This window comes from Salmo salar, chromosome 19 (genome assembly GCF_965601325.2).
Source record: "Salmo salar chromosome 19, fSalSal1, whole genome shotgun sequence".
Classification (NCBI taxonomy): domain Eukaryota; kingdom Metazoa; phylum Chordata; class Actinopteri; order Salmoniformes; family Salmonidae; genus Salmo; species Salmo salar.
In genome coordinates, this window is record NC_138309.1 from 60,206,592 (window position 1) to 60,234,411 (window position 27,820).

General features: G+C 42.2%; 1 protein-coding gene across 1 annotated transcript; it reads left to right on the forward strand.

The window, feature by feature from the left end:
• On the forward strand, window positions 1-27,820 carry LOC106579380 (vesicular glutamate transporter 1-like). The gene is made up of 13 exons (XM_014159222.3): window positions 1-943; window positions 11,941-12,193; window positions 13,648-13,766; window positions 14,158-14,272; window positions 14,630-14,717; window positions 15,035-15,121; window positions 15,809-15,951; window positions 16,870-17,019; window positions 17,275-17,407; window positions 18,156-18,266; window positions 20,207-20,334; window positions 20,699-20,768; window positions 21,169-27,820. Exons 1-13 carry the CDS (start codon window positions 882-884, stop codon window positions 21,453-21,455), a joined length of 1,746 nt encoding a protein of 581 aa, XP_014014697.1. The 5' UTR covers window positions 1-881; the 3' UTR covers window positions 21,456-27,820.

Consider the following 27,820-nt stretch of genomic DNA (forward strand, 5'->3'; position numbering starts at 1 on the left):
GGTGATACTTGTGGTACTGTAAGGTTATTTTATGATAAAGATGTCAGTGATGTCAGGAATGAAAATATGAATAGCAATTTCATCTGTTCAATCAAAACAAAATAGCCTAAAATAAAAGCTAATAGTACTACTGATAATATGGCCGGATCAGAGCGCATCCATGTTTGTGTTCTTACAGTTATTATGGCAACAAACAGAACTCAAACAGCCACGGTATGTATGTCTACTTAAGTGAGTTAAGTGAGTTTACTCAAGATAGTGGTTATACCTTTTACTCACATCTAATCTCAGGCGACCACTCTGGCTCTAAATTACCTGTTTCTCCAGTAGGCTACATGTGTGTCAGTATAGAGTCATCTAATGCCCGTCATTCAGTGTGGTACGAGAATAGCCAGGCTACTTAAGACGCCGGGTTTATGGAAAGGAAGTGACAGATTCTCGCTACACACAATCGGGCAGATTAGCCTTGAGGTCAGTGATCTGGTTTCAGCACCATGGATAGTGACACTCGCGGCCAAACAGCGCGCGATCATTCATTGTCACACATTTTGATTTTTTTGAGAAGTTATTTTTTAATTGCTAAACACTGCTAAAACAACGTATTTTCTCATCGCGATTGTGTAAAATGTAGGCATGGGAAGTTTTTGTTCTTTTATCTTGAATTTCTACTCACGGCTCACTTTGAATTAGGCTAAAATAATCACAAATAGGAGGTGGACCAGCATAGGGGGTGGACCAGCGAGTTGATAAAGGGAAGCAAGGTTTGATGGTATGTGAGTGAGAGGTTAAGGGCGGAGAGAGAAGGTGATAGTGAATAGGGCTGCGCGCTCAAGCGGGAGTGCACGCGGACAGCAAATCGGTCGGAGACTGGAGTCGCAAGGATGGAGATACGACCAGAAAGGTTTAAAATCGTCGCGGGCCAGACCCTCGGAAAATTACACAAGTAAGTTAAAACAACAGCTTTATTACTTTTTCTGTGTGGCTTATTTGTGCAAATTGTGTAGCCTACTTTGTTATCGCGTGAAATCCAGATTAGCACCGTCTTGATTTTTTATTACAAAATAGTCATTTGTCATCCCGCCTGGCATACATTTAGAGTTTATATAGAGTTTAAATATATGTATATTCAAGTAGCCTAGGCCTATTAAGCGTTGTAAAAGATCAGGGATGACTTTTATCTGCACCTTTGGCTAAAAAGGAACCAGTGGGCCGGCCGGTAGACAAATGTGTCTGTAGACTATGGAGTATCAAGATACCCAAAGGCCTGAGCGGGGTTGGTTGACCTGACGAAACATCTGTTTGCAATGATCAATTTGGTCTTTCTGTCAATTTCGTAAAACCAACATTTTTTACATTTGAGGCAACTCTAACTGAGTAAGATGAAAGATAGGCATAGCGTACATTTGTATTTATGTTCATGGATGTATTTTACGAGTAGCCAACTGTTTTTAATGTGGGTTATTTTATTATCTTTCATGTTAAATTGTTAATTTCAAAAAGGTTTATGGTTGCTCTAATAGAAAATATTTGATTTCCATCGTGTGTAAATGTATAGCTTCTGTTCTATGTCAACTGTAAGAGCAAGGACATTGCAAGGAGGTACATAGCTACCTCAATTACCTCGTACCCGTAAGTAAACAATTACCCGTAAGTAAACATTTCACTGTTAGTCTACACCTGTTGTTTCCGAAGCATATGACCAATACAATTTGATTTGATATATAGCTAACTAGATTAACTTAATTCAGGCCCTATTAATATCGATGTGGGAATGTCCTCACTTTTACCTGTTAATTGAGACAGTTTCCGTTCCGCCCATTCTAAAGTCTATAGATAGGTCTTACCTCAAATAGTTTCCTAAAGGCTAGATTTGAACCTACAGTATCTTCGAGTTCACGGACGTTTTCTGTAGGCCGAACCTAAATAAAGAAGTTAGCCTCAGCTCACTTAGGTGCGCAAAGCTCAGTCAGCTTGTGATGGGATGGATGGATGAAGAGGCCAACATTAGTTTCTTCTAATTTGACATGTAAATGATTTTATATCGATAGACCATGATGATCTAAACATGATTATAAACGGGATGGTTTGAGCCCTGAATGCTGATTGGCTGAAAGCCATAATATATCAGACGGATATGAAAAAAACAAAAACTTTTTCATGTTCTAATTACGTTGGTAACCAGTTTAAAATAACAATAAGGCACCTCAGGGGTTTGTGGTATATGGCCAATATACCACGGATAATGAAGGTATCCAGTCCGAGTTGCATCATGGTTAATAACACCCCTTAGCCATTGAACATACCGCTTCAAATTCGTGGATTCGGCTATTTCAGCCACACCTGTTGATGGCAGGTGTATAAAATCGAGCACACAGCCATGCAATCTCCATTGACAAACATTGGAAATAGAATGGCCCGTACTGAAGAGCTCAGTTTCTTTCAATGTGGCACCGTCATAGGATGCCACCTTTCCAACAAGTCAGTTAGTAAAATTTCTGCCCTGCTAGAGCTGCCCCGGTCAACTGTAAGTGCTGTTGGAAAAGGCTAGGAGCAACAATGGCAGAGCCGCAAAGTGGTAGGCCACACATGCTCACAGAACAGGACCGTCGAGTGCTGAAGCGCGTAGCGCATAAAAATTGTCTGTCCTCGGTTGCAACACTCACTACCGAGTTCCAAACTGCCTCTTGAAACAACGTCAGCACAATCATTTCCATGGCCGAGCAGCTGCACACAAGCCCAAGATCACCATGTGCAATGCCAATAGCTGACTAGAGTGTTGTAAAGCTCGCCTCCATTAGACTCTGGAGTAGCAGAAACTCATTCTCTGGAGTGAGGAATCACGCTTCCCCATCTGGCAGTCCAATGGACGAATCTGAGTTGTACAGATGCTAGGAGAACGCTACCTTCCCCAATGCATAGTGCCAAATGTAAAGTTGGGTGGAGGATAAATAATGGTCTGGGAATGTTTTTCATGGTTCAGGCTAGGCCCCTTAGTTCCAGTAGAGTGGAAATCTTAACATTACAGCAGGGGTGGGCAACTCCAGTCATCGAGGGCCTGATTGGTGTCACACTTTTTCTCCATTCCTAGCAAACAGCTGATTAATCAAATTGCATTCTAAACTGAAGATCATGATTAGGTGATTATTGGAGTCAGGTGTGTTAGCTGGGGCAAAACTGTAACACCAATCAAGCCCTCAAGGACTGGAATTACCTACCCCTGCACTACAGCATGCAATGACATTGTAGACGATTCTGTGCTTCCAACTTTGTGGCAACGGTTTGGGGAAGGCCCTTTCCTGTTTCAGCATGACAATGCCCCCATGCACAAAGCGAGGTCCATGCAGAAATGGTTTGTCGAGATTGGTGTGGAAGAACTTACTGGCCTGCACAGAACCCTGACCTCAACTCCATCTAACACCTTTGGGATGAATTGGAACGCCGACTATGAGCCAGGCCTAATCGCCCAACATCAGTGCCCGATCTTACTAATGCTCTTGTGGCTGAATGGAAGAAAGTCCCCGCAGCAATGTTCCAACATCTAGTGGAAAGCCTTCCCAGAAGAGTGGAGGCTGTTATAACGGCAAAGGGAGGACCAACTCCTTATTAATGCCCATGATTTTGGAAGGAGATGTTCAACGAGCAGGTGTCCACATACTTTTGGCCATGTAGTGAATATATATACACTACCATTCAAAAGTTTGGGGTCACTTAGAAATGTCCTTGTTTTTGAAAGAAAAGCACATTTTTTTGTCCAATAAAATAAAATAGATCAGAAATGCAGTGTAGACATTGTCAATGTTGTAAATGACTATTGTAGCTGGAAACAGATGATTTTTAATGGAATATCTACATATGCGTACAGAGGCCCATTATCAGCAACCATCACTCCTGTGTTCCAATGGCACATTGTGTTAGCTAATCCAAGTTTTTCATTTAAAAAAACAAATTGAACATTAGAAAACCCTTTTGCGATTATGTTTGCACAGCTGAAAACTGTTGTTCTGATTAAAGAAGCAAAAAAACAGGCCTTCTTTAGACTAGTTGAGTATCTGGCGCATCAGCATTTGTGGGTTCGATTACAGGCTCAAAATGGCCAGAAACAAAGAACTTTCTTCTGAAACGCGTTAGTCTATTCTTGTTCTGAGGAATGGAGACTATTCCTTGACCATGCTGGTCTAACTACAATATGAGACACTCTCTCACCTTTCTAAAAGTTCTAAAAACAAAGATACTGTAGTTCTACGCTATAGCCTCCATTAATGCCACCTCTTTGTGTTTGAAACTTGCAGAGAGCAAAAGAGGTGGCATTAAATGGAGGCTATAGCCTAGAATTACTGTTTTCCTATTTGAACTTTGCTGTGCTTTTAAATCGTTGAAAGCGCAGTGATAGACATTTGGGTGACAAATCGGACATTGTTTTTCCATTGGAATTTGATTGTGCTTTTAGATGGTTGAAAGCATACTGATAACACATTGGAAATTCAACTAACTTTTGGCTGTCTTTTTAAGTGGTTGAATATAGGTTGCAATCTCATTGATCAACGTCTCAACAAAATATTATCCAATTATCCACGTTGAAATGACGTGGTGTGCCCAGTCGAATTGCTCTCTGCAAGTTTCAAACATAAAGAGATGTCATTAAATGGAGGCTATAGCCTAGAACTACTGTGTCTTCGTTTTTAGAACTTTATGAAGGAGGAGACATAAAGTTTCATCTAAGTTTATGCTTGGTTCATATTTTACCCCCCAATAATCACGGTTATTTTACTGTAATGACATGATAACAAATCAAATCAAATTTGATTTGTCACATGCGCTTAATACAACAGGTGTTGACCTTACCATAGAAATGCTTACTGACAAGCCCTTAACCAACAATGCAGTTTTAAAAAAACGTTCTAAAAATATTTACTAAATAATACTAAAGTAAAAAAAAAAGTAACACAATAAAATACAATAACGAGGCTATATACAACAACATGTACAACAAGCTAAGCTGATCTCTATGTGGCTTTGTTCCCAGAGTTTGTATGCATTTTAGGTTTTTTTGTGTGCAAAAGAATGGTATGCACTGAGTGTACAAAACATAAGGAACACCTTCCAAATATTGAGTTGCACCCCCTTTTGCCCTCAGAACAGCCTCAATTCGTTGGGGCATTTGACTCTTCAAGGTGTCGAAAGCTTTGCACAGGGTTTCAAGTTGGCTGGATGTCCTTTGGTGGTGGACCATTCTTAAAACACACAGGAAACTGTTGAGTGTAAAAAAAAAACCAGCAGCGTCGCAGTTCTTGACACAATTAAACCAGTGCGCCTGGCACCTCCTACCATACCCTGTTCAAAGGCACTTAAAAAGGCACGGTGTTCCTAATGTTTTGTCCACCCAGTGTATAGCCTATTGTGTCCAGCTGGTCAGCTAAGTACTGTCACATTGTAAAAGTAGGCCGTCATTGTAAATAAGAATTTGTTCTTAACTGACTTGCCTAGTTAAATAAAGGTTAAATAAAATCTAAATACAAAAAAAAGCATTTGGAATTGGCCTAGGCCTACATGAAATGAAAGTTAGACCAGCAGCTAATTTGCCTAGTGAGATGCAGTGTGACCACTTGCGAGAGCTGGCTACTCTGCTCAAGAAATGTGAAAGACACATCTTTCATAAGGGAACATATTGTTTGTTTGGCGCGCCCACGATGCAAGAAAAGGTATGATGAATCTTCAGAAACATTGGATGGATATCGGAGGGCAAAGAGTTTGCGGTCTCTCTTTTTCTCAGGATTTGAAGATGCGTCTAAACACACAAATCCTCTCCCGAAATAACCCTCCCCCTCCAAGCTGTTGGCCCACATAAATCCCAATCACCATATACCCCTCTCTCTCTCACTTCAATTCAATTCAAAGGGCTTTATTGGCATGGGAGACATGTTTACATTGCCAAAGCAAATGAAATAGATAATTAACAAAAGTGAAATAAACAATCAGCAATGAACAGTAGGTCTAAACAGTACACTTAAAAAAAGTTTCAAAGGAATAGAGACATTTGAAATGTCATATTTTGGCTATGTACAGTGTTGTAACAATGTGCAAATACTTGAAGTACAAAAGGGAAAATAAATCAACATAAATATGGGTTGTATTTACAATTTCGCTCTCTCTTTCTTTCAGTAGCCTACACCTCTCCAGGTTCGCCCCGTTCGATAACTCGTCATTGTCCCTTCCCCTCCCCCAAAAGCATTTACACTCAGGATTACTGTAGGCGATAGTGTCTGGTAAACCCTCACTTCCTCAGCACGTGCGTGGCGGAGGTGTTTCCCAGAGGTGTTGGTTTGTGGCTAGTGTAACGAGCATATGCATATCAATATAAAGTTGAAGTTGTTATGTGTGCATTTATGTGACATTTACTACGCCATAGCAATAGTTCTCCTTATACGTATATGTTTTAGGTTGCCAGACTCATTCAATTCATTTTGATTGTACTGTGTGTGGAAAAGACTAAGAATTATGTTGTAAATGTTGTAGCAAAAATAATTTGGCTTTAAAGGAAAAAGTCCCAAAATGTTTTGACTGTCAGCAATCAAGTTTTCAATATATGTAACTTTCAAAATACAGAAATCATCCAGTATGATGTATTTTTTATATGATGCAAAATGCATCATACAGTGATGATGTCTGTATTTTGAAAGTTTACATGCTGTATCTTGAAAACTTGAGTGCTGACAAACAAAACATTTTAGGCTATGTCAACCATGGACTAATGAAACAAATACCAAAAGATCGTTTTTGGGAGGAATTTTCCTTTAACGTGACATTGCTCTCTGCAAGTTTGAAACACAAAGAGGTGGCATTAAATGGAGGCTATAGCGTAGAATCACCACCTTCCGGAGACACCTGAAACCCCACCTCTTTAAGGAATACCTAGGATAGGATAAAGTAATCCTTCTAACCCCCCCCCCCGCCCCCTTAAAATATTTAGATGCACTATTGTAAAGTGGTTGTTCCACTGGATATCATAAGGTGAATCCACCAATTTGTAAGTCGCTCTGGATAAGAGCATCTGCTAAATGACTTAAATGTAAATGTAAACTACAGTATCTTTGTTTTTAGAACTTTTAGAAAGGATGAGAGAGTGTCTCATCTTGTAGTAAAATAACAACTCAAGTGCAGTGCCCCTAATTTGATATAACCAATCATGTCATAATTCGTCATTTACAAAACATTGTATAAACAGTTGCATAATGACATTTGGTTGACATTGTCCCCAAGGTAGAGAGTATATAGTTAGATCCAACTGTTTTGTCAAGCATTGGGGTCTTAACAATATCACATTTAGCGGCTGAATGCAATTCAAATTCTTAAGGCTGAGTCCCTTGCCCACATGGTGATAATACTCTGGGCCATTTTCTGCGGATTAACTTGTGTCTGCGGTATAGTTTGTCTTATTAACACAACCCACTGGGCACACACACTGGTTGAATCAAAGTTGTTTCCACGTCATTTCAATTAAATTCGGGTGAACCAACGTGGAATAGATGTTGAATTGATGTCTGTGCCAAGTGGGAAGTAGCCAGTGTTTTTGACCATGTGATGTCATGTCATTTTCACAAAATATTATCAGTCACCATTCAGCCATCTATCGTGAGTTTAGACCTAAGTTATCATTAACCAAATAAAAAATTGCTGAATGTTTCTGAAGCTCATTTTGGCCCAGTACAGTTTGTGGATTGTTGAGAGAATAAGATGTTTGGTAATTGTATTCAAAGAGATGTATTTGAATTCCTAAATCTATGATTGTATTATTCAAGAGAGAGTCCCATTGCCCTCAGATGACTTTTCAGTCTGTGTTGAAAGGTTTTCCTATGCCATTTCACATTTTCTCAACTATTGACTTAACTATTCCCTTGTGTATTCAGAAGTCTGCAACCTCATATCAACAGAGTCTGTGTCATATTCAGGTGGTACGGTATCTTGAAGATAATACTCATTTTAGTTGCTTCCCAGATCTAGTCCTACTCCTCATGTACATTACAACTGATTCTTCAATCAATCATCTTAACCTGTTGATTGAACTCTGAACTGCAATGCTGAACTGTCCTCACCTCAGTGTCCTTGACGAATGAATTAAGAGATTAAGTTGGAGAGAACCTGGTATACTCATTTGACAAACCAGTGAACAGGTATTCAGAGTCATTGACCTCTATTTCATTTCCTCTCCTGTAATGTCTCAAAGAGTTTTGTGCAGAAAGACATCCACATTTACTACACAGGTACGTACTATTCTGTCGGTTTGTGTGATATTATTTAGAGAGTCAAAAGGAAAGGAGTTAGTGAAGAGCTAAGGGTTTAAAGGGCTATACGTCTCGGGGCCAGACGAAGGCAACTGGAAGTTGAGACATGGAGGAAAAAAGACAGAAAAGGAAATGCATTTAAAAATCTGTGCATCTGCTGCAATGATATCAAGTGAGCACTGGCCTGTCTTCTACTTCATTACTATGGGACAGTTGGCTCCTAGCACTTTTTTTGCAATACTACTGTATTTGCAAGACGGTAGTGTTGAGCACGTTTCACCTTGAACACATTTCATAAACACCTGACAGGTATCAAAAGGACATTGTTTCACCTGCACAGATGTGCCCTTCTATATGCGATCCTGTTTAGACAGGGAGTGATTTCTCAGGACGCAGAAAGGGGAATTGGTGTTGGAAGATCAGTCGTGCAAGATGGGTGTGACAATGTGAGAGGAGAGGGAATTGAGGATGGAAGGCAGGGACAGAGACGAGACCAAAAAGATGAACGAGGGACAGGAAGAATAGAAGGAGAGAGAGGCCCACTAAGACAGAAATAGGAGGAGATATGAATAATTCATCGTCAGCGAAAGTCATTAATACTTAATCATTGTCGAAGAATGCTGGGGCCATTGCTTGTGTGAACTGTTATTGGTCAAGGCACCATAGTGGTAGTCTGGCTGATACCAAATTCAAAGTCCTCCTGACTTCAGAGTCTGGAAAGGCTGTTTTGATGTTGTCGGCAATGAAGGGTGCTGTTGTCACGGTTATCGTAAGAACTGGACCAAGGCGCAGCATACGTAGAGTTCCACATCTTTAATATCAAGTGAAACTTCAGCAAAACAATAAACAAACTACGAAACGTGACTACGTGGTGCACATGCGCAAACACAAAATAATATCCCACCGACACAGGTGGGAAAAAAAGCTACTTAAATATGATCCCCAATTAGAGGCAATGATTACCAGCTGCCTCTAATTGGGAACCAAACCAAAACACCAACATAGACATTTTAAACTAGAACACCCCCTCGTCACGCCCTGACCTACTACACCATAGAGAACCAAGGGCTATCTATGGTCAGGGCGTGACAGCTGTGCTTTCACTGGTTTGTTCTCCTTCGTGTCTTTCTCACTCAAACCCACACGCACAGCCATGAACAGCCCCTGAGCGCGGTCCCCTTCTATTACAACTGTTGGATTTTCAAATCCAAACAACAAGAGGTCTCAACCCCCCAAGATAAAATAAAAAAAACATTTGAGAGAACTAATCAATACGTCCCCTCAATTTCTGAGCGACTATTGCATTATCAAACGGCTTCCGGTCCAGACCAGCGTGTCACAACTCTCCCTCGATGTAAGTCACGTGGGACGCGTCAGCCAGGCTACCGTAGTGGCCCCCGTTGTGTAGATGTTGCTTCCTCACATGTGTTGGCGTACACAGGTTCCGCATACCACAGCAGTTTTTGACTTGCCGCAATGCACAGTTTGTGAACTATAATTTGATGCCAAATATGGTATAAAGTTTGCTCTCAAAGGTGTAATAGAGGACATGTCTATTTTACCCTCGCATCATTCTCAAGCCTCCACATAGGAAGTTCACCTTCTAAAATGGCCTTGCATGTTGATGGGGTGACGGACACACACCTTGTGCCCAGTGACAGTGCTGCTGTGTGACAAATCGCTATGACATTGTGACATTGGTCTACATACTTCTTTGGTGACACTGTCAGTAGATTACCCTAGCTTGATTGATCATGGGTTTGACTGGCTCTGGGTAGTCTGTCTCAGTAGATATTGCCCTGGTGGTTTTGAAATTCTGGTCAAGTTTCTGGTAGGTAAGGATATCAGAGCATTGACCCAGTATGATAAATACTTTTGTCTTGATATGGACAAATGTATTAAAAAATGTCTTCTGTACCAATTTCAGGGATTATATTTGTGAGACATCCCGTCTAAGCATCACATTTCCCTGTTTTCTGTGAAGCTTTTTACCTTAAATAGCAGTTTCCTCCTTTCACTTCATATTACGTTGTTTCTGAAACGTCTGTAAAATGACAAAAGTGAGATTTTGGAGGGATGAAAAGGTCTGGGCAAAAAGAAGTATAACATATCAAATCACAGTGTGGTTCAAGGCGGTACCCATTTTTTTTACCATTCCTAAAAACTATACCCAACTAGCTAAAATATATACAAAACAAATAGTCTGATTCCTCAGACGAGAAACGGTCAACTTTGCAGTTCAAACAATACTGGCTTCACCACTGACTGATTGACAGTTTAGTGTTCTACCTCTTCCTACAGTCTGCTCTTAACCAATGGCTCTCCTTCCCTCTAATCACTTGAGCATTAAAAACTTATGACCAGAATGTAAATAAAGCAGGGGCATGTGAAACCTCAGTCTCCCCCACATCTCCCCATACTCCCTGGCCTTGCAGCAGAGGTACAGCCTCGCACTGGGGCCGGGCAGATCTCATGCTTAATGGATGATGTGCCTCGGCTGAATACATATTTGATGTTTCCCAGACTGGAGGCTGGCACAGGTCGTTAGCATGTTTGCTCAGTGAGCTGGATGAGTCGGGAGAGAGCAGGAGAGAGCGGGGTGGGGCTTGAGATCTGTTTTCACCTCATGGTTTTAGCTCTACTGTACCACAGCCTGCCAGCCAAGGCCTGTCAGACTGGTCATGTCAGCCAAAAATATATCAGAAAAAATAATAATAATCACTGCAAGCCAGGGCTTGGCCAAGGTGCCATTGAAGTGCCCAGAGGTGGTTTACAGGAAGGAAAGTCTCAGTCTTGGAAGAGTCTTGATTTTTCCACAATGGAAATATGTTTGTGTTGTCAAGCATAGCCATTAAAATACATTAGCAATGAATACACCCTCATGGACGTTTAATACCATGCAAAATAACTTGCATAACTACTGCATGGAAGACACCCACACACACACACACACACACACAAACCTACACAATCATACCTCAGACTGATGCTAACAAGAACATGCAGGTAACTGCCAAAATAAAGGAAACACTTGAGTAAATTAGGGTACAAAGTACAATGAAAGCAGGTGCTTCCACACAGGTGTGGTTTCTGAGCAATTCCTAACTAATTAACTATCATGCCATGTATAAACATGCTGGGCAGCCCCAGTTGCCCATTATTTTGGCTACTATGGCTGTGCTCACTTAGGATGATAATGGCCCCATCAACAGGGCACGAGTGGTCATTGAATGGTTTGATGAGCATGAAAACGATGGAAACCATATGCCATGGTTGTCTCATTCACCAGATCTCAACCCAGGAGCGGTGCCTGAGACACCAAATTATGGACTTTTTCGTGGAAGAATGGTGCCGCATCCCTCCAATAGAGTGCCAGACACTTATGGAATCTATGCAAAGGCATATTGAAGCTGCTTTGGCGACTCGTGGTGCCCCAATGCCCTATTAAGACATTTTGTGTAGGTGTTTCCTTTATTTTGGCAGTTACTTGTAAATGTAAAGTATGTCTCCAAATACTTTCAATTAATATCAACAAAATTCTCGACCGTGAAATGTTGCTGAATCATGTCTCTTTGCCGTCTGTATGTTACAGCTGTCGCTGTAAGTCACAAGCCAACTGTCTCTATATATACAGTATATATTCTCTCCTCTTTGTTCTCAGAATCCTAGAGAAGCGGCAGGAAAATGGTGAGACCATCGAGCTCACCAATGAGGGCCAGGCGGTTATCGTGGAGGAGAAGGAGATGCCCGTGGTGGACTGCACCTGCTTCGGCCTGCCACGGCGCTACATCATCGCCATCCTTTCCGGCCTGGGCTTCTGCATCTCTTTCGGCATCCGATGCAACTTGGGCGTGGCCATCGTCAGCATGGTCAACAACCAAACCATCTACAAGGGCGACAAGCCAATCCTTGTGGTGAGTCCAAGAGTCAGAGATATACAGTAAAAAAAGGGTTGTAAAAGGGTTATTTGAGGACGGGTAGTGTTCTATACTGAACAAAAATATAAATGCAACATGCAACAATTTCAACCATTTTACTGAGTTATAGTTCATATAAGGAAATCAGTCAATTGAAATACATTTATTAGGCCCTAAGCTATGGATTTCACATGACTGGGAAGGGGCGCAGCCATGGTTGGGCCTGGGAGGGAATAGGCCCACCCACTGGGGAGCCAGGCCCAGCCAATCAGAATGAGTTTTTCCCCAAAAAAGGGCTTTATTATAGACATAAATACTCCTCAATTTCATCAGCTGTCCAGGTGGCTGGTCTCAGACGATCCCACAGGTGACGAAGCCGGATGTGGTGGCCCTGGGCTGGCGTGGTTACACGTAGTCTGTGGTTGTGAGGCCGGCTGGACGTACTGACAAATTCTCTCAAACGATGTTGGAGGCAGCTTATGGTAGAGAATTGAACATTCAGTTCTCTGGCAACAGCTCTAGTGGACATTCCAGTAGTCAGCATGCCAATTGCATGCTCCCTCAAAACTTGAGACATCTGTGGCATTGTGTTGTGTGACAAAACTGCACATTTTAGAGTAGCCTTTATTGTCCCCAGCACAAGGTGCACCTGTGTAATGATCATGCTGTTTAATCAGCTTCTTGATATGACACACTTTTCAGGTGGATGGATTATCTTGGCGAAGGATAAATGCTCACTAGCAGAGATGTAAACATATTTGTGCACAACATTTGAAAGAAATTCACTTTTTATACGTATGGAACATTTCTGGGATCTTTTATTTCAGCTTATGAAACTGGGACCGACACTTCACATGTTGTGTTTATATTTTTGTTCAGTATTCATGGAACCTTTTCCATCGCTTGAGTGTTCTTTGTTGGATGAAACGTTCTCCCAGAAACCAAAAATGGTTCTCCTACAGGGACAAGCCAAATAACCCTTTATGGTTCTAGGTAGCACCTTTGTTTCCATGAGTGATATGTGTGACTTTTTGGGAGACTGAATCTCTATTGTCAGTGATGGTATTGTATGCTCTCAAAGAGTCAGAGAGTTGGACCAATCTGGTTGGTTTGGCTTTACCTCCTTCTCCTAAAGGGATAATGATAATGACCTTATTGACCAGCAAACACAAGACGCATGCCATGTTGCACTAGCTAAAAGAGGATTGTTACAGCTAGTGCAAACGTGGTGGCTCTCAAAGTTGTTAGGTTCATCTAATCGCAATTGAATAGTTTGATTGTCAACTTTGTCTTTTATTGGGTTGATAAGGCTTTGATTAATGATTACCATTGAAGGGTGGTAGTAAGGGTCGCCTACTTTGGTTTATCTCACATGTATTTTCTTCTTTCCCATTTCTTTGCCTTGAACTCTCCTTTCGTTTTTTTTCCTCACTCTCTCCATCTCTCTATAGAAAGCTCAGTTCAACTGGGAACCAGAAACGGTTGGAATGATCCATGGGTCATTTTTCTGGGGATACATAGTAACCCAAATACCCGGGGGATTCATCTGTCAAAAATTTGCAGCCAACAGGTCAGCTGCTTATACTTATATGTGAATAATATGCTGTGAATATTTCAATAACTATTACTGTACACTCATAGAAAAAAGGGTTCCAAAAGGGTTCTTTGGCTGTCTCCATAAGAGAACCCTTTTTGGTTCCAGGTAGAACCCTTTTTGGTTTCAGGTATAACACTTTTGGGTTCCATGTAGAACCCTCTGTGGAAAGGGTTCTACATGAAACCCAAAAGGGTTTTTACCTGGAACTAAAAGGGTTCTACCTGGATCCAATAAGGGTTCTTCAAAGGGTTCTCCTATTGGTACAGCCAAAGGACCCTTTTAGGTTCTAGATAGCACCTTTTTTTTCTAAGAGTGTAGGTACATATCTGATTCTATTCCCTCTTTTTTCTCCTCTACCACGCAGAGTCTTTGGCTTTGCCATAGTGGCCACCTCATGCCTGAATATGTTGATCCCTTCGGCAGCACGAACTCACATTGCCTGTGTTATCCTTGTCAGGATATGTCAAGGACTCGTGGAGGTGCTTGGCTATATTCCATGGCTTTCCCTAGCATACATCAGAGTTCACTATGCTGACAACTGATTGTTTTCTCTATGGTGAACTGGTCACTGGCCATGTGTCATACATGACGAGAAGGTTTTATTTCTCGTGTAGAGTGCATTTCACCTGAAACACCCCATGAGAGAAAGAGTTACACCAGGAAGTGATGTCATGTATTTTAGGAGATTCTCATGTTAGAAAGAAAACATCATAGAGTATGACATGGTCAGTGGCCAGTTCACCATAGAAAAAACAACCAGTTGTCAGTAACCTTTCAGTATAACTGCAAATATGTAACATTTCCTGGTCCCTTAACTGTAATTCTTTCTCTCGCAGGGTGTTTCATACCCAGCGTGCCACGGCATCTGGGCAAAATGGGCCCCACCTCTTGAAAGAAGTCGATTGGCCACGACAGCCTTTTGTGGTGAGGTCATCTTGCTCTTCTGTCATCCTCTCTGTCTCCCCTGCCTTTGTTTGGACACTACAAGGGTCACAGTTGTGCTCTCTACTACAATAAATATAACTTATTGTGATGATGTAATTCTCCATACTCTTACATGACTGGAACAATCTCAACATCTACTGTGACTATTTCTACCATTGTAATCATTAATAATCATGCTAGGATTGCTCAAGATAGTAGTTCTAGTTCCAAAGCAATGGTGTTTGTCGATGTGCACTTCCATATGACTGACCATTCTGTCTCCCTCATGTTTGAGTGTGTCTGCCTGTGTATCTCAGGGTCCTATGCAGGAGCCGTGATAGCCATGCCACTGGCTGGAGTGCTAGTCCAGTACTCAGGGTGGTCGTCTGTCTTCTATGTCTATGGTTAGTAACCTCTTCTATCACCCCATTGCAGGAGAACTTTCCTGCAATGCAGGACATTTTAAACTTGTAGTGTATTTAAGGTTTAAAAAGGCTTCTGAAGTTTCACTTTGAAATTTGAATTGATTTTCCCTTACAAAAACATCTATCAACCCCTACAAAAATGTCCATTAATTATAACCCTCATAATAATACACATTTCCTCTTGCTGCAGGATTATATTCCTTCTTTAGCAAACTGGCTCAGATTAAAAGTTTGCTGCAGGGTTGGGGTCAATTCCATTTAAACTCCAGTCAATTCAAAATGTGGACCAAACTCCAATTTATATTCAAATTTTCCTTATTGAAAAGCATTGAAGAGAATTTGAATTTTAGTGCACTTCCTGAATTGAAATGGAACTGACAACAACCCTGGTTAGCTGGTTATTTAGCAAAGTCCAGAATCTCCTGGCTAGCATTTTTGGAGAATGTAGCAATGCTATTGGAAATGGATTGTATCGGTTAGCGGTGCAAAAGTGAACAATCCTTCAGTTCAGTTCAAGTATGCAAATGCTACAAAGGCTTATGAACTGGTTGTGAAACGTATGCACTGTAGCTCTGACCCTCAGTCTGTCCAAGCTTTAAGAAACCACATTTTCTCTATTCTTACTCTTTTCTCACCACTCGTTCCACTCTACCTTCCAACTCCCAGGCAGCTTTGGGATCTTCTGGTATCTCTTTTGGATCCTGGTGTCGTACGAGAGCCCGGCAGCCCACCCCACCATCACAGAACAGGAGCGGAAATACATTGAGGAGGCTATCGGAATGTCAGCCGCTAACTCTACACCTGTTACGGTTAGTCTACACCAATTCCTCTATCCACTAACTCGCTTCTAAGCTAAACATCACTTTGTTTCACTTCCTCTGCAGATCCACTTTTCATGGCCCCTCGTTGTTGTGTTCTGACGATGTGATTTAGGGGTTTTGAGCCTTTGAACTAATATTTGTTTTTAACAGTGTCTTCATCTGAAGTGGCATGCTATGACCAAAAGTAGTGCACTATATAGGGGATATGGTGTCTTTTAGAACACACAACGGAATCATGATAAGATGATCGCGATCAACCCTGGTCTCAATGTGATGGCTGTTACAAAAGCTGTAAAGTGATAGTACACTCAAATTACAAAATGACATGTTGGTCACCTTACCCCTGTAAGCAATCTATGGACAAAGTATGACAGCAATCCATGCTTTGGTTGATCACTCTTTTGTTGCTGAGAAATATTTTCCTGCACAACAGAAAATGCAAGCTTGTAGAGTATTCAATGTTTAAAAAGGATTCTAAAGTTTGTAATTTCCACTTTAAAATGTCAGACTTGATTTGCCCTAACAAAAGATATATCAACCCTTACAAAAAATGTACATTGATTATAGACCACATAATAATTCACATTTCCCGTTGCTGCAGGATCATTTTCCTGCTGTAGCAAACTGGCTCAAAATTAAGATCCTACATATGAATAGTAGCATTTTTCTCACATCATTTACAACTCATCTGTAAGTGACTTTGTTGAGATACACAATACATTTTAGATACTTTAGAATGATTTGGTCATAATTCCCGAAAGTTTTTAATGTCGGTATCTTGTATTCTAATGTCGGTATCTTGTATTCGGTATTCTGTCCAGTATCTACTCAATGTTTTATTTGTATTTTACCATGCACTATTGCCTGCCTCCTTACTGTAAATTGAATGTTTTCTGGTCCTTCTAGAAATGGAACACGCCTTGGAGAGCCTTTTTCACTTCGATGCCAGTCTACGCCATCATCGTGGCCAATTTCTGTAGAAGCTGGACCTTCTACTTGCTCCTCATCAGCCAACCTGCATATTTTGAAGAAGTGTTTGGGTTTGAGATCAGCAAGGTGACTAAGACAAGGAATATCCATGTAAATCTGGCCTAGAGCTAGTACTGTTCTGGTGCAGGTTTATGTGGCCCTATGTGAACCCAGGGTTGTGTGATCCCGGGGTACACAAATGGCCTTTTTAGCTTTTCTTATGAGGCCTACTAACAAGCACTGTTATGCTCCTCTGAGTCTGGTTTTATTTGTTGTACAGTACTAAAAAATATCCTCCACCCTCTGGCCAACTCCTATCCACCCCTACACCTCTCATCCCAGGTGGGCTTGGTGTCGGCTCTCCCCCATCTAGTGATGACCATCATCGTGCCGATCGGTGGCCAGCTGGCTGACTACCTGCGCACAAACAAAATCATGAGCACCACCAACGTCCGGAAGATGATGAACTGCGGAGGTAAGAGGGGAGGGTGAAAAGAGAAGGTGGAAAAGAGGAGAAAGGAAAGAGGAGGAAGGAAAGAGGAGGAAGGAAAAAGCAGAAGCAGGCGACAGAAGCTGGCGCCAGGGCAAGACATGTCTTTGATTTAGTGATTAGCTATCAAGTGTTGCTTTTTAAGAACCGTGAAAGATTATTGGTTTGTTCGTATCAGCCATTCATTGACAGCTCGTGCCAGTTTTGTCATATATAACCAAAGACTACTTGTACATGAACAAAACTACTCAGCTAGAAGGAAAAATAGAAGGTAAAAAAAGTTTCACCAAAAAATGTAAGAGAGAGATATTTACTTGGAAAATACAACACCTCGTTTTGTGGTAACCATGGTGTCCGGTCGGTGCGTGAGGAAACGATCACTGCAGAAGGCAAATTATGACTTACAGTAACGCAGCATTGCTTGCCAAGGTAGACTATTTTTGAACTGCAGAGAATACAGGAGTGAGGGTAATGAGAAGCGTATACATATCTATATCACTGTGGGAAGCTGAACCACGTAGAGCCACACTTCGGGCAGACTGCCCTCAATACCTTTTAACTAGAAGGAAACAAAAGAAAAAAAATTCTTAAAGAAGAATATCCTCTATCAAGTTTCACCACTGTCTTTGTGTGCTGTTTTATCCCTGTTCATTTACCTGAGTATTCAAAGAATGCTACCTTGATTCTTGACTTCCTCCATATTTGTTTATGTGTCTTAACTTTCTCGTGATAGGTTTCGGAATGGAAGCCACCCTGTTGCTAGTGGTCGGGTTTTCTCATACGAAAGTGGTGGCTATCACCTTTTTGGTTCTGGCTGTGGGCTTCAGTGGGTTCGCTATTTCAGGTGAGACTTGGGTTGTTATCTTTTACATATCTCTCATATGCACTACACTACTCATATACACTACATACAAAAGTATGTAGACACCTGCTTGTCAAACATCTCCTTCCAAAATCATGGGCATTAGTATGGAGTTGATCCCCCTTTTGCTGCTAAAACAGCCTCCACTCTTCTGGGAAGGCTTCCACTAGATGTTGGAACATTGCTGCGGGGACTTCCATCAGCCACAAGAGCATTAGTGATGTTGGGCACTGATGTTGGGTGATTAGGCCTGGCTCACAGTCGGCGTTCCAATTCATCCCAAAGGTGTTCGATGGGGTTGAGGTCAGGGCTGTGTGCAGGCCAGTCAAGTTCTTCCACAACAATCTCGACAAACCATTTCTGTATGGACCTCACTTTGTGCACAGGGGCATTGTCATGCTGAAACAGGAAGGGCCTTCCCAAAATTCTTGCCACTTTGTTGGAAGCACAGAATTGTCTACAATGTTATTGTATGCTGTAGTGTTAAGATTTCCCTTTACTAGGCTCTGTCGCAGCCGGCCGCGACCGGGAGACCCATGGGGCGGCGCACAATTGACCCAGCGTCGTCCGGGTTAGGGGAGGGTTTGGTCAGCTGGGATGTCCTTGTCCCATCGCGCACTAGTGACTCCTGTGGTGGGCCAGGTGCAGTGCACGCTGACACGGTTGCCAGGTGTACAGTGTTTCTTCCGACACATTGGTGTGGCTGGCTTCCGGGTTAAGTGGGCATTGTATCAAGAAGCAGTGCGGCTTGGTTGGGTTGTGTTTCGCCTCTCCCGAGTCCGTACGGGAGTTGCAGCGATGAGACAAGACTGTAACTACCAATTGGATACCACAAAATTGGGGAGAAAAAGGGGTAAAAAAAATAAAATAATAATAATTAAAAAGATTTCCCTTTTACTGGAACTAAGGGGCCTAGCCCAAACCATGAAAAACAGCCACAGACCATTATTCCTCCTCCACCAAACTTTACAGTTGGCACTATGCATTGGGTCAGGTGGCGTTCTCCTGGTATCCGCCAAACCCAGATTAGTCCGTCGGACTGCCGATGGTGAAGCGTGATTCATCACTCCAGAGAATGCGTTTCCACTGCTCAAGAGTCCAATGGTGGCGAGCTTTACACCACTCCAGCCGACGCTTGGCATTGCGTATGGTGATCTTAGGCTACTGTGCGGCTGCTCGACCATGGAAACCAATTTCAAAAAGAACAGTTATTGTGCTGACGTTGCTTCCAGAGGCAGTTTGGAACTCGGTAGTGAGTGTTGCAACCGAGGACAGATAATTTTTACGCGTTACGTGCTTCTGAACTCAGCAGTTCCGTTCTGTGAGCTTGTGTGGCCTACCACTTTGCGGCTGAGCCGTTGTCGCTCCTAGACGTTTCCACTTCACAATAACAGCACTTACAGTTGACCGGGGCAGCGCTAGCATGGCAGAAATTTGACAAACTGACTTTTTGGAAAGGTGGCATCCTATGAAGGCGCCACATTGAAGGTCACTGAGCCCTTCAGTACGGGCCATTCTACGGCCAACGTTTGTCTATTTACATTTACATTTGAAATAGTGAAATCCACTAATTTGAAGAGGTGTCCACATAGTTCTCTTACCTCTCAGTCTTCTGTTATTCTTTCCTCAAGACATGTTTTGGCAGGTTTCTCACACAACAGATCAAAGAGTTCACTCCAGCTCCTCACAGAAACGGATAAGCTCTGTCAGCAGAACAGCTAACCTTGAATTGTCCATAGAGAATTGCATAATCTCTCAAGCTCAGTTATTTAGGGGATTGTCTTTGCTATCTGACATACTGTAGAGTTTGGCTACTATTCTATCATACTTCTTGAAAGTTGATGGTCTGTGTCGGCACAACAACAACAACAATAACAACAACAACAATTTATTGGTGACCTTTCTCTCTGTTTCCCCATTAGGCTTCAATGTGAACCACCTGGACATTGCTCCCCGCTATGCCAGTATCCTCATGGGCATCTCCAACGGGGTGGGCACTCTGTCTGGCATGGTGTGCCCGCTCATTGTTGGTGCCATGACCAAACATAAGGTACAAAATGACTGCTTCTACACTACACCATACAGCACACTGCCTACTGCATACCCATTACTAACTATCACACATCATATAAATCATTATCTATCATAATACAGCAAGTGACTCTTGGAGGGATAATAGATACACATTCTTACTCAATATTCATCCCTCTTTTATCACTTGTTTTAGTTTATTTCTCTCACTCCCATTCATTCTCTTTGTATTTTCTCTCTCCCTCACACACACACACACACACACACAAACACTCTCTCACTCTTTATCCCGCCGCCTATCAATCACATTAGGTATTTCACTGTACTTCTGCACGTGACAATAAAACTCCTCTTTATCTTTCTCCCTCCCTCTCTCGCCTTAGACGCGGGAAGAGTGGCAGTATGTGTTTCTCATCGCTGCACTCGTTCATTACGGCGGTGTTATATTCTATGGTATGTATTCTGTCTGTTTTCTTTTCCCCCCTACCCTATCGTCGCACATCATAATGAAGCTGTATAATGATGCAACAATTGTTTGAATTGACCCTGAAGTAAATGAATGTGTTTTAATTGTATGACGAGCAAGCTAGATTATTCATTGAAAATCAAACATGTATTATTGTATTGATATTCGCTCTTGCACGATTGTATTCCATATTGTCCTAATGTTAACATATAATACATTTTGGTCCCAGTTTTTTTATTTACTATGTTAATTTGTATTCATTTATTTTTATTTAACCTTTATTTAACAAGGCATGCAACCCTTTAGAGTTGAACTGTATAATCTAGATCCAAGTCAAAGTCAGTATAGTTTTGGGAGGAATGATTTCATTTGTCTTTTGTATTCTAGGACTTTTTGCCTCCGGAGAAAAACAGTGGTGGGCAGAGCCCGAGCAACTTAGCGATGAGAAGTGTGGAATTCTGGATGAGGATGAGCTGGCCAATGAGACGGAGGAGTTGTACCGTACTAGCGGAGAAGGAGGCTACGGAGCAACGATCCAAGCTCAGGATCCCAACGGAGGAGGAGGAGGTGCAGGAACCTGGGTCTCGGACTGGGATAAGACTGAGGAGTTAGTACAACCACCAGGAACCAATAGCTACCTGTACAGAGGAGAGGAAGACAGGGAGCTAACATAGAGGGACTTACAGGTAGGAGTTACAGAGTGGGGTAGAAGACAGAAAGAGTAGATAGTTTCCTTTTGGCACAGGAACTTGGAAAGAGGTGGGGTGGGTGGTTGGGATGAGGGTGAGGAGCGGAAGAAGGGGAGGACCAAAGTATTATTTACGGAGAACTGAAAAAGATTGTACAACAGCGGAAAGAGGATGAGCCATGTACTAAGCATCTGTACAGTGCTTTCGGAAAGTATTCAGATCCCTTGACTTTTTCCACATTTTGTTATGTTACAGCCTTATTTTAAAATGGATTCAATCGCTTTTTCCCCTCGTTAATCTACACACAATAACCCATAATGACTTAGCAAAAACAGGTTTTTATTTTTTATTTCAAAGAAAAAACTGATATCACATTTATATGTATTCAGACCCTTTACCCAGTACTTTGTCGAAGCACTACAGCCTTGAGTCTTCTTGGGTATGACACTACAAGCTTGGCACACCTGCATTTGGGGAGTTTCTCCCATTCTTCTCTGCAGATCCTCTCAAGCTCTGTCAGGTTGGATGTCGCTGCACAGCTATTTTCAGGTCTCTCCAGAGATGTTTGAAACGGGTTCAAGTCCAGGCTCTGGCTGGACAACTCAAGGACATTCGGAGACTTGTCCCAAAGCCACTCCTGCGTTGTCTTGGCTGTGTGCTTAGGGTCGTTGTCCTGTTGGAAGGTGAGCCTTTGCCCCCCAGTCTGTGGTCCTGAACGCTCTGGAGCAGGTTTTCATCAAGGATCTCTCTGTACTTTGCTCCGTTCATCTTTCCCTCCCAGTCCCTGCCTCTGAAAAACATCCCACAGCATGATGCTGCCACCACCACCATGCTTCACCGTAGGGATGGTGCCAGGTTTCCTCCAGACGTGACGCTTGGCATTCAGGCCAAAGAGTTCAATCTTGGTTTCATCAGACCAGAGAATCTTGTTTCTCATGGTCTGAGAGTCCTTTAGGTGCCCTTTGGCAAACTCCCAGCGGGCTGTCATGTGCCTTTTACTGAGGAGTGGCTTCCATCGGGCCTGATTGGTGGAGTGCTGCAGAGATGGTTGTCCTTCTGGAAGGTTCTCCCATCTCCACAGAGATACTCTGGAGCTTTGTCAGAGTGACCATCGGGTTCTTGGTCACCTCCCTGACCAAGGCCCTTGTCCCCTGATTGCTCAGTTTGGCCGGGCAGCCAGCTCTAGGAAGAGTCTTGGTGTTTACAAACTTCTTCCATTTAAGATTGATGGAGGCCACTGTGTTCTTGGGGACCTTCAATGCTGCAGAAATGTTTTGGTACCCTTCCCCAGATCTGTTCCTCGACAGAGCTCTATGGATAATTCCTTCGGGCCTCGTGGTTTTTGCTCTGACATGCACTGTCAACTGTGGGACCTTATATAGACATGTGTGTGCCTTTCCAAATGATTTCCAATCAATTGAATTTACCACAGGTGGACTCCAATCAAGTTGTAGAAACATCTCAAGGCTGATCAATGGAAACAGGATGCACCTGAGCTCAATTTAGAGTCTCATAACAAAGGATCTGAATACTTATTATTATATTTTTTATAAACTTTCTAAAATCTCTAAAAACCTGCTTTGTCATTATGGGGTATTGTGTGTAGATTGATTAGGATTTGTATTTATTTAATCCATTTTAGAATGAGGCTGCAACGTAGCAAAATTTGTAAAAAGGGAAGGTATCTGAACACTTTCTGAATGCACTCTATGTGAGTGTGTTTTGTGTTTGTGCACCGTGTGTGTGACAGGCTCAGTAAGAGTATTTTAGGGCACCAAAGCTTCTATGTTGATAGTGGTATTACACCTCTTATTGAAAAGGGGTATTTTTGGGCCTAGTTTGGTTACTTTCATTAACAGTGTGTTTATTATAACCCACCATGTGGGTTGTCAGTCTGGTTTTATTTCATAATGAGTATGAGCCTGATTTTTGTTACAGTTTTTCTTACACGACTACCAGTAGATGTAGCTATAACTGATGGCCATGTATATCATCACTGTCTGGCGGCTAACGTCCTTGAAAGCTAAATTAATTCAGAGCAAAATGTGAATTCAATCCATGACAATGTTCACACTTTTAAGAAAATATACTGCTCAAAAAAATAAAGGGAACACTTAAACAACACATCCTATATCTGAATGAAAGAAATAATCTTATTAAATACTTTTTTCTTTACATAGTTGAATGTGCTGACAACAAAATCACACAAAAATAATCAATGGAAATCCAATTTATCAATCCATGGAGGTCTGGATTTGGAGTCACACTCAAAATTAAAGTGGAAAACCACACTACAGGCTGATCCAACTTTGATGTAATGTCCTTAAAACAAGTCAAAATGAGGCTCAGTAGTGTGTGTGGCCTCCACGTGCCTGTATGACCTCCCTACAACGCCTGGGCATGCTCCTGATGAGGTGTCGGATGGTCTCCTGAGGGATCTCCTCCCAGACCTGGACTAAAGCATCCGCCAACTCCTGGACAGTCTGTGGTGCAACGTGGCGTTGGTGGATGGAGCGAGACATGATGTCCCAGATGTGCTCAATTGGATTCAGGTCTGGGGAACGGGCGGGCCAGTCCATTGCATCAATGCCTTCCTCTTGCAGGAACTGCTGACACACTCCAGCCACATGCGGTCTAGCATTGTCTTGCATTAGGAGGAACCCAGGGCCAACCGCACCAGCATATGGTCTCACAAGGGGTCTGAGGATCTCATCTCGGTACCTAATGGCAGTCAGGCTACCTCTGGCGAGCACATGGAGGGCTGTGCGGCCCCCCAAAGAAATGCCACCTCACACCATGACTGACCCACCGCCAAACCGGTCATGCTGGACAATGTTGCAGGCAGCAGAACGTTCTCCACGGCGTCTCCAGACTCTGTCACGTCTGTCACGTGCTCAGTGTGAACCTGCTTTCATCCGTGAAGAGCACAGGGCGCCAGTGGCGAATTTGCCAATCTTGGTGTTCTCTGGCAAATGCCAAACGTCCTGCACGGTGTTGGGCTGTAAGCACAACCCCCACCTGTGGACGTCGGGCCCTCATACCACCCTCATGAAGTCTGTTTCTGACCGTTTGAGCAAACACATGCACATTTGTGGCCTGCTGGAGGTCATTTGGCAGGGCTCTGGCAGTGCTTCTCCTGCTCCTCCTTGCACAAAGGATGAGGTAGCGGTCCTGCTGCTGGGTTGTTGCCCTCCTACGGCCTTCTCCACGTCTCCTGATGTACTGGCCTGTCTCCTGGTAGCGCCTCCATGCTCTGGACACTACGCTGACAGACACAGCAAACCTTCTTGCCGCAGCTCGCATTGATGTGCCATCCTGGATGAGCTGCACTACCTGAGCCACTTGTGTGGGTTGTAGACTCCGTCTCATGCTACCACTAGAGTGAAAGCACTGCCAGCATTCAAAAGTGACCAAAACATCAGCCAGGAAGCATAGGAACTGAGAAGTGGTCTGTGGTCCCCACCTGCAGAACCACTCCTTTATTAGGGGTGTCTTGCTAATTGCCTATAATTTCCACCTGTTGTCTATTCCATTTGCACAACAGCATGTGAAATTTATTGTCAATCAGTGTTGCTTCCTAAGTGGACAGTTTGATTTCACAGAAGTGTGATTAACTTGGAGTAACATTGTGTTGTTCAAGTGTTCCCTTTATTTTTTTGAGCAGTGTATATTACTTGTGCCAATAAAGCACAGTATTTTGTGCTGTAACATTAGTTAACTTAATCTGGTGAAAGGCAGTTTCAAAGTTTCAAAATCCAAAGTTATTCACTTGCGTACTGGTCACAATGAAGTATCTTTAGTCTGTTCAGTATTGCTTCCACAGTGTCACTTCGATAGGCACGCTTTTACAGTCTATCATGTCAACGAATTGTATATATTAGGCCTAACCTGTCTGCCTGGTTGAAAATGATTGTCAATTGAGATGGGAAGAGAAGGATGAGAAGAATAGTTGCTTCAAAGATCAACACAGAATCTCCATCCAATCCAAGCTCTACGAAATACAGTGAAGAAGTACAGTATATGGTACATATTTCACATATATTTGTTGGACTCTTCAGGACATTTATGATCTGTTTTACGTCATATACGGCTGTCTGAACGTGTTATGGCAAAGGAATATTCACAATCGTGTAAAACGCTAAAAAGTCTGCATTCTGTATATCCTGTATTCTCCACCTCCAATAGTCTCGTAGTTATGTTATTGTAGCATTGTATCGGTGTCCACTGTTTGTCTGGACGGTCACGCTTGATATATTGCAGTGTCAGTGCGCTCTCACCGAAGAAGCTGTTTGCTTGCACCAAGGAGCCTAAAACCCACACACGCCAGCCTGTGTCCGCCATCACGAAGCAATAACACACCGCGGGAGAGAGACCATGGTGTCGTGATCCCAACGAGCACCCACCACGACCCTATCAATCACTCATTCGAACCAATCAAATAGTGACTGCTTTGAAGGGCAAAATGGTGCATGAAGCTATGTACCAGTCGATTGCTGACAGTATATGTCAACCATGGGATTGATGGAGCACCAGGCTCCCTCTCCTGCAGGGCCGTGTTCATTAGGCACCAAACAGAAGAAACCAGATTGAAACAGGGAGGAACTACCTGGACTTATCCGATAAGAAATGCTCATTCTTGCGCCCTAATGAACATGACCCTGGTGTTCATACAGAGCAGAGAAGGGGAACCGAGATCTCTCTCCTATGGAGGAATATCTCTCTCTTCAATTCCTTCCTTTATATTGTAGTCTGCACTGGAGTTTTACTACTTAGAAACATCTGTAGGCTAGTGATTTTTACACACTTAGTCAAAAAGCAATAAATAATGAATTATGTATGTCACTGTACATAATTATGTATGACACTGTACATAAATAATAATTTTACTGGTAAGCGTTTTGAGTTGTTTAGTGAGCCTCAGAGTCCAAAGATAAAACCCATGTTTTCATTGGTAAAGCAGAGAGGTGTATCACTTGGATCAAATACATACTGTATGTCAAAAACTTGAAGGTATTTGAGGTACCCTTGATTTAGCTTGGAGTTGGCACTTTTGGGACTATTCCATTGACTCTTTTGCAACAAGCAAACTAACTCAAGAGCAGCTCAAGTATTTAACCGTTTTTTGACTTTTGTATTTGACCCAGGTCCAATGCTTTGACTGGAGAATTTGCTTCAGTCCATATGGAGATACTGTAAACAATAAAAAATAAAAATCACATTCCAGGAAAATAAGAATAATAACTGTTAGGGATTTTACTGTTGACTTTTTGAATGTTTGTTTATTTTCTTTTTGTTTGGTTCTTTCCTGTAAAATGTACAATTGTATATGTTCCAAAAACATATTAATGTGAAAACATATTGTGAAAAGAAAGCTAGAGTACAATGTTATTATTACTATATTATTAATATTATCGTTACTACTACTATTATCAACATTATTACAAATTATTCAGCATTCTTTTTTAACATTACATTATATTTTCTCTATGAGCCTGTTCAGGTTTGTATGTGAATGTGAATCGTGAAATGACCTTTAAACAAATGCTTAATGAACAAACTGTGTATTACACAAAGCCTCCTGCTCGTCTTCTTCCCACTCTGTCAGCCCACAACTTTCCCTTCTTCACCCCCTGCTTTCCTCTCCCTCTGGTTTGGCTGCTAATGGGCAAAGAACCCTTCTCTCCAGATGCGAGGTGTCACATTACTTATCAGCTCTACCTATTTATTCTCCATCTATTGATCGCTGGGCTAGAGATAATGTCAGAGAGAAATAAAGATTTTGATTGGATCTGAAAGAGGCCTTTGCCATTGTCCAGGGAGCGCGTGTACACTTTTAGAAAAAAGGTGCTATCTAGAACCTAAAATGTTTATTCACCTGTCCCTATAGGATAACCCTTTAAATAACTCTTATTGGTTCCATGTAGAACCCTTTTGTTTCCAGGTAAAACCCTTTTGGGTTCCATGTAGAACCCTTTCCAAAGAGGTTTTACGTGGAACCAGAAAGGGTTCTACCTGAAACCAAAAAGGGTTCTCCTATGGGGACAGCTGAAGAACCCTTTTGGATAATTTTTTCCAAGAGTGTAGGGTCTATGTCATCATGTCAGAAAATAGTTTTCTTCACTGGTCATATGGGACAGGACTCTCTCTCTCCCTGTATATTTCTCTCGCTCTCTTTCTCCCTTCCTCTCTTGTCATTGTCTAACATCAGGGAGAGATAATCTCTTTGCCCGACAGAGAGAGAAAAGGAGGGGGGAAGGGAGAGACATTGGTAAGTGATATCAGACAACGGTACTTTAATATGACACCTGAATTCTAACTGTGCACTCTGTATTCTCTTGGCATTTCTCTGT

Excerpts from the sequence above, each read along its gene's own strand:
- LOC106579380 (XM_014159222.3), top strand. The coding sequence starts at position 882 with ATGGAGATACGACCAGAAAGGTTTAAAATCGTCGCGGGCCAGACCCTC. Across the intron at positions 944-11,940 it reads ACCCTCGGAAAATTACACAA|AATCCTAGAGAAGCGGCAGG; the intron begins GTAAGTTAAAAC and ends CTTTGTTCTCAG. Across the intron at positions 15,952-16,869 it reads CTAACTCTACACCTGTTACG|AAATGGAACACGCCTTGGAG; the intron begins GTTAGTCTACAC and ends TGGTCCTTCTAG.